The 7832-nt window shown below is 34.6% G+C and overlaps 1 protein-coding gene across 1 annotated transcript; it reads right to left on the reverse strand.

Moving 5' to 3' along the window:
• Positions 1-940: 940 nt before the first annotated feature.
• On the reverse strand, positions 941-4985 carry ULT1 (Developmental regulator, ULTRAPETALA). The gene is made up of 3 exons (XM_047322611.2): positions 4430-4985; positions 2853-3177; positions 941-1299 (listed from the first exon to the last, which is right to left on the reverse strand). Exons 1-3 carry the CDS (start codon positions 4638-4640, stop codon positions 1125-1127), a joined length of 711 nt encoding a protein of 236 aa, XP_047178567.1. The 5' UTR covers positions 4641-4985; the 3' UTR covers positions 941-1124.
• Between the last annotated feature and the right edge of the window lie 2847 nt (positions 4986-7832).

A 7832-nucleotide genomic window follows, 5' to 3' on the forward strand; every position in this document is an offset into this window, starting at 1 on the left:
AATCTTTCTGTGCAAAAATAATTACATAATATACCAAAACGGCCAAATAAAATGTTGCACTAGCCAATGATCAGAAGAATAATTGGAAATATTTGTACTAAAAATGGTCTTAACAATCTCTGAAACCTACAAGCTCAGGACAAATATTTTATACGCCATCTCCATTTATTTTTGTAATCTAAAATGCAAGTAAACCTTGAAGCTTTTTCAGGCTTAAACCATTTTATACCTCAGAGGGGGAGCTGGAACGAGTTAAAGTTACAAACCTAGGGAAATCAAAAGGCATAATAGTTTTATTGTTCGATAATTTGTAAGACTTTATTTTCAGTAAAATCTTGAAAGGAGCTTTTATCTCACATTTATCTTCTTTTTCAAATATAATAGATTATTATTAAAAGATTTCTCATTCTTTATGTTATCTCATTTTGTAAGATAAAAGCTACTTTCAATTTTTAAATTTAATAATTAAGAACCAATTTAAGAATTTAATACCTCTTAATAGACCAAGTAAACCATTCTCACAAATGAAAACCAACATACATAAATGCTTAATGTTTTGCATAGACCATTGACAGGCTGAAAGACATAAACGTGCCCTTTGTTGCTGAGATAACAAAAAGACGATAAAAGTATTCTTTAAAAAGAGAAAACAGAATAAGCAACCACTTACTTTCCTTTGGAATCATTTATACTGGAACAAAAACATGTGGCTCATATATAAAGAAAGCACACTCATGTCCAACCCTCCTACAAAGGCACTATTGAGGACTAAATAAGAATGCATCGACTAGGAGGCAATAATTGTCGAAAACACGGAGCTGGTCGGGTACTGCATTATTATGGCTAGGTCACTATCCATTTCAAACCTGCCACCTCTTTTATTAACATCTTTTTTCCTTCATGATAATATATATAAACAAACATAAGGAGAAAGAGAGAGTGAAAATAAATTGCTGAGATTGAAATTTATGATCCAGTCACAGTGAGAACAAGGAATGGTGAACTCAGTCAGACTGGTAATGAGCAATTAGGAAATTAAATTAAACGTATTGTTCTTATAGGGAGGCATAAATAGGTCACATTAACAAGTGAGAAAATAGAAAATAGCATATAATATGAAGGAGTCAAGCTTTGGCATTGTTTGTAAAGTCAGCACAAGTCTGGCAACTGCACTCTGAAAAGCGGCAGATATCACAGCCAAAACAGACACAAGAAGTGCAACCTTTGCATGTTGGAGAACGAGTGCATCCCCTGTAAACTCTACGACTTGCTCTTTCCTCTTCATCATCACATGTAATTCTGAAAAATAATTACCATTATTAGTTGCTCCAAAAATTTCAGTAATCACAAATATGCAAATAACATAACAAGACCAATAGGATAAATGATAATGCTGGATATACAATAAAACCATTTATCTACTGTGCTTTTACCAAAATACTTTCAGATAACTGTTTGTAATGGATAAGAATATAAGATACCCATCAGGAGCTTGTCCTTCGTCTCCAAAGTGGGGGGTAACAATCCATTGTCATTGGTTGCAAAGAATCTTTTATTATTAAACAAAAGGGTGGTGATCAGTCTGACATGGGGTGAAAGGAGAAAATGGACATAGTGGACTGATAACTAGAAATAACGTGCAATGGCTGATCAAAGCGATGGTATACATTTAAGTCAACAATAATGAAGTTCTAGAAGCTACTAGTTTCAAATATAATAATAGCATAAACAGCAGTATATATAACTGCAGAGGCCAAAATAGTCTAAGCAGTAAGAGGCATTAGCAGTGGTGGATGGAAGATGAACATGTAGGCAAAACACTTTTAAAAAACTATATTATAACTTTTGGGCTAGATAGAAAACATATTTTTGTTTTCCTTTTCTGTTTTTACTTTTAATTACAAAAGTGTCACCTTCTTTGTACTTTGTCTTCTGTTTTCAGAAATTCAAATGGGAAATAATGAAAAAGGTTTTATTTTTGCTTTGTATCACTGCTTCTTGTACAAACATCTGAAAACAGAAAACAAAGTAGAAACAAGGCACCATTTTTGTAATTAAAAATGTAAATAAAAAATGTTATCTCAAACCAAAGGTTCCTGTGCTAATGAATAGTTTTCATTCTAAATTCAGGAGAAAAGAAAATCATGGGAACAGTACGACCCATACAACCTAACTGTCATTAAGGAGACTAAGACCTATTTTTCTACTACATTCCTATAACAAAATTGCGCCCAAATTGTCTCAGGAAATAGTCATTAAATTATTGACGAATGTGAATTTTTGCTAAACAAAGATATTCAATCTACTGCAAACACATCACTTCACAATTTTGAAAACTTAATTATTAGGCATTATATTTCAAGCTCTTTTGTCGTACACTGGAATTGCACTCATCATTCCCCTTGCCAAATGCCAGCTTCAGCATATTTTTGCCCCTCTTCCATGAATCCCTGTTTAAATCATTAAATCCAGAATGCACAGCTTCTTGCCAAATTGAAATATTGGTACTTATGTTGTAAGAACAACAGATGCCATAATTTAAGACTGTACACTATAGCTTGCATAGCACTCTGCAAATTAGCAACTATTGGCTACTGCAGATTCAAATCTTACTCATAAGTAAGAAAAGATCAATGAACTGGAACGTGGCCATATCACTACCGATAATATAACATTTTAAATAGGCAGTGTTATTGGCGTAAATAAAAGCGTTCAAAGCATGGTGAATTTATTAACATCAATAAAAAAAAATAGACATTACAGTAACAAGCCATCAACAATCAAAACATGACTTGCTCATTTACATTTAATTCTCTAAAAATGCACCATATAGAAGAGAAAAAAGAACATACTTGTCATATGGAAGATCAGAACATTTCCAATTTGCATCTGCCAAAGCATCATGGTGAATGCGGCATTCCTCTTTTGTTCTCAGACGAAACCTACGCTCTTTGTTGCACCTAGAGCAGCGAACAAACTCATCACGGTGACAAGCACGGCCATTTTGGGATCTATGGGATCCATTTGCTGCTTTTGACACCTGATTGTAGTATTTGAGCAGTACTGTTTTACACAGTGGAACCTTCTCACCATTAACAATCACCCAGACATTATTCTTCCATTTCCTGGCAGTCTCTCTTCCAGAGTGTTTCTCAAATGCAGAAGGAGTCAACTTGGCTATCAATAAAGCAACGTTAATGCAAATAAAAAAGGTCATTTGGGAGACAAACACTAACATAAAAGAAATAATAATAATCAGAAGCAACACTAAATAGCAAGCAAAGTCTAGAATCAAAAATCACAAAAAAGGTTTTTTCTTTTTCAAGAGCTAGGCTATTAGAGCTTACTTTCCCCTCTCAACTTCACCAGAGGGCCCATAAAATCCTTTTTTCTATTTATTTATGAGTGAATTTCCAGGACTCTTATCCACACTTAATCATGTGATCACTTCACTAATTGTAGATCTGTAGGTGCTTTCAAGTTCAAATCATATTGGCATGGCTTTACATTACTCTATGAAAATCATTTTCTTAAGCCGGTATTTCATGTATATTTTGTAGAAACGATTACTTAAATACATCCCATGCTGCGAGGCGAACAAGATTCACAAAGTAACAGTCATTATCTTTGTTTTTATTTAATGCACATGCATCAAGATATTAATCCTTCTATACATTCTTGTGGAAGCAAAAATAACGCAGACATCTGATACATGGAACAAATACAACTAGACAAAGCATATGCATAGTGATTGAAAGAATTAGATTCTATTTTCAGTCTCTGCCGAAGGTACTCGTTCAACTCAGTACCCAACAATTAAAAACTACTCAAGTGGAACGGATGGTTCATGCCAAATACAAATATCAATCAATCACATTCATTCCTAACATAAGAGAATATGCCATCAGGGACAAGAACCAAACTCATGAGCAAAACTCGTTACATATTGATTAATAATAATACCATAGGATCACACAAACAGTCTACTCTGTCAAACAGACTTCGATCACTTTCAACAAACATGGAGTAACGGTATAACATAATGGTTACGCCACGTTATTATTATATACAAACAACAAAAAGGTCTCCTTCATAAAGAAAACAAGACACGTTTAAACACACAAAAAGACAGGTGTCGTTTAAAAATCTTCAACAATTGCACACAACAAAAACAAACACCCTCCAAGCCCGATCGTGTAGTATACCAAACCAATAAGTTCAGTGAGACAAATCAACATACAGTTCAACTGTATGAACAAACCATCACAAACTCACAAACCGAAGCAGATCAAAACAACCCCATAATGACACCCATCAACGTCAAAAAAACTCACCTCAACACAAACTTCAGACATGCACAACACAAAAACACTCACAAAACAAAACTAAACAAAAACCAAAACCCTCCTCTTTGGAGAGAGAAAGAGACCTTCTTGACAACCAGGGGTGCATTCACAAGTGATTTCAAGGTACCCATTAACGAAAACCCTAAGTCTTCCAACAGCGTCACCATATCTATGGCTCGTGCACCCACACGTGACTTCGACATAGTCCCCAACACGCTTCACCCCACTCACCTCTCTCAGCTCCTCCTCGCTGAATATCGTCGACCCACTTTCTCTCTCTAACCCGTTAGCCATTTTCCCCTCAAAAGACTCTGTTTTTTACCAGAAAACGATGTGGGTGTAGAATCGAATACCAAGGGCAACGCAAAGCCGAAGATGACCCAACACCACGTTAAGCCTTGAGATCTGACACTGAAACGTTGAAACGTTTGAGAAGAGAGAGAGAAAGAGAGGAATAGAGAGAGATAGTGAGGGGTTGGTGATGGGGTTGAATGAATAAATGAATGAGCTGGCGTAGCCAAACAAATGTTGAGTGAGGTGAAGGGGTTAAAAGGCTTAGGGTGCTACTTGCTATGCATGATATGATATGTCATGGGATGAGGGAAGATATTGATATATAAAGAGAGATAGAGAGAGAGAAAACAAAAGTTTATAGGAAATCCTCTCATGAAACCAGACTAGGTTTTTGATATTCGTGTGATACTATGTGTTTCTGTTTTTATTATCTTTTTATTTTAACTCAACCATTTTTTTGGGGTCAGTTTCTTAATATTATGATTTTGCATTAAATAATGAAACGAATTTAGAGAGAAAGGCCCTTTTAGAAAAAATAAATAAATAAAAAACATAAAGCCGATATGGAATGAGAATTTGATTCTCTTCTGCATAACTGCAAGCCATTTTACCACATCATGGATCTGAGTCAAACGGTTCGGTTCAAAGTTTTTACTTTTAAGGTAATGCAATACAGAAGTAAAGAACTAATGTTAAACTGCTGATAATATTACTTGGACTAATTTGATCCTATATGTTTATAGTGACAAGGAGATTTTACGTTCCAACACATTATATATTACACGCCTTATTCAGAATTTAAATCCTCTATATGTTGTTTTGTCATATTCTATATAATCAATAACATTACTTAGTGATCGTATATACCAAAGACAGTGACTACATTAACTCATATGCATACGAAAGAAATATGGTAACTTCTTTCGATTTTGTTTTGATTACTACAATTACATCAGACGTTACTCCAGCCGCAACCACCATGGTGATAATATATGGTATAAATATATACACGTTAAAACTTGTAACAACATAAGGTGATGAGAGGAGAATTGATTCTATATCTATCTATCTCATATATGGCAGAAGACTTTCTGAATTCCAACACAACAGTTAATGTGTGAAAAATTCATTCAGCAAAATTGGTAAAGTCTTTATTTGAGAACTTGATACAGACACACTGAATAAAGTTCTCAACTCTTTACCGGGACTCGATTAAAATGCCGTCATAGTTTATCAAACGAATATACTTTTCCCTTAATCAGGTACGACATGAAAAATCTCCCTCAGAAAAAAAAAAACAAATATTTTGTTGATTATTCACTACAGTATTACAGAATTATATACATATATATATATACACACATATATACACATGTATATATAAATATATATATATATATATATATCTCAGTTGCTGCAAACTGTCAGGACTAATGCTTTTAAAGCTCTGAATTTGTGTTAGTTGCTATTGCTAATGGTGTGGCAGCTTTCATGTGCATAAACGCTCTTGTAGGAGTCCAATAACTAGTTTTTGTTGTATTATACCTTGAAAATCTACACCATTGTAGTAGATAGAAAGGTTTTAAAAAATGTCTGCCATTTTAGCCCCAACATAAAGAGGTTTAGAGTTTCCATGACACAATAATACTATTACAATCTACACCATTTCAGTATCATAAAAAAGAGCAACAAAACTGTGATTTAAAACCTGTTAAATAACACAGGTGGTCCTAAACTCTAGGTTGCATTTGCAAGGACTAAGGATGTTACCATTTTTAATTTCCTAAAATGCACACCATTGTCCAGTAGTTACCCCGAGCTAAAACAAATTCGTATTCATCCACGACATCCTAATATTGTCCGTTTAACGTCCTAAGAGAAGCAACAACAACCACCACAACTTTGACGCCGCAACTTAGGCAGACAAATTGCAAATACTAGGTGGCTGATCTGGTCTCCTATCACTCTACTAGCTAATCCAATACATGTCTGTTCTGCAACTAAAAGTGCAGGCAAAGTGTGCCATTCAATAGATTTGATTCTGGAGAATATTTAGCAATTAGAGAAGCCGTTGATTAAGAAATCTATGTCTGGTCCATCAGTTATTATTTCACTCTTCATATTTTGTCTCAACTGAACCACACAATTTTTTGCTCCTCCTACTGTATGTTTATCTATATGTACTTCCAACTTCATCAAAATCATCACATTTTGCACTGTCTGAGTTAAACTCTTAAAAGTCCCAACAGGTTGCCACAATTACTGGGTTATATATTAATTACAGATTAATCAGAACTAGTAATTTTGTGACTGATCTAAAAGGTTCTTACCTTAACAGACTATTTGTGTGTAGTTTTCTTGGCTTGTAGAGGAAAATCTCCAAATTTTTACTGTGTTTGTTTTTGTGTCCCCATCCATAAAGTGATTGATCAAGTTGAGATTACAAAGAGACATCTTTATCTTGGAAAGGAACTTGGTTTTTACTTTGAATTACACAACTTAGCCAGTTGATTGGGGCCCTCGGATAGGGCAGGGGGGGCGCATGAAGTTGTGTTGGTGGTCGAAGCTGCTATAATAACATCATGATTTTACCAAAGTGCACAAGATATGTATTGATTCCATGGTCTGATATTTTATCATGGGATGTGGAATATCCCATAATAGGAAAGAAAATGCAAAAGGTATATTTTTTACAGTGAGAAAAAAATTTCATGAGGGTTGTAAAATGGACCATATTGGGAAAGAAAAGGTAAAATAGGTATCCTTCACTGTGGCATGCAATCGTGGCGAAGGTATTTGTGAAGGGAAGGCACCAAACTGTTGTGTTTTTTTGTTGAAAGTGTTGAGTCGAATTAACTAGTGTTGGAAGAAGTGCAGTAGATAATGTGGTAGATGAGATGAGTTTTACAAGTTATGAGAGTGGAAAAGTATTATTATTATTGTTATTATGTGTGGTGTGTATTTTTCAACGACAAAGTACTGATTATAATGATGGTAGACTTTCCCACTTTAATGATCACACAGTCTTAGGACTGTGTATGAGAGTGGCTCCGTCAAGACTACTTTTGCAACTTCACATGAGAGATTCCATTCGCCACACTGCCCGTGCCAATCCAGTTTAAATCTATACTACTTTCTACACTCCTTTTCAAAAATATTTATGTCCAAGAGATCCGTTGTTAAACTAAAATT

The sequence above is a fragment of the Vigna umbellata genome, chromosome 6 (assembly GCF_029865625.1).
Source record: "Vigna umbellata cultivar VRB3 chromosome 6, Vumbellata_1.0, whole genome shotgun sequence".
NCBI lineage: Eukaryota > Viridiplantae > Streptophyta > Magnoliopsida > Fabales > Fabaceae > Vigna > Vigna umbellata.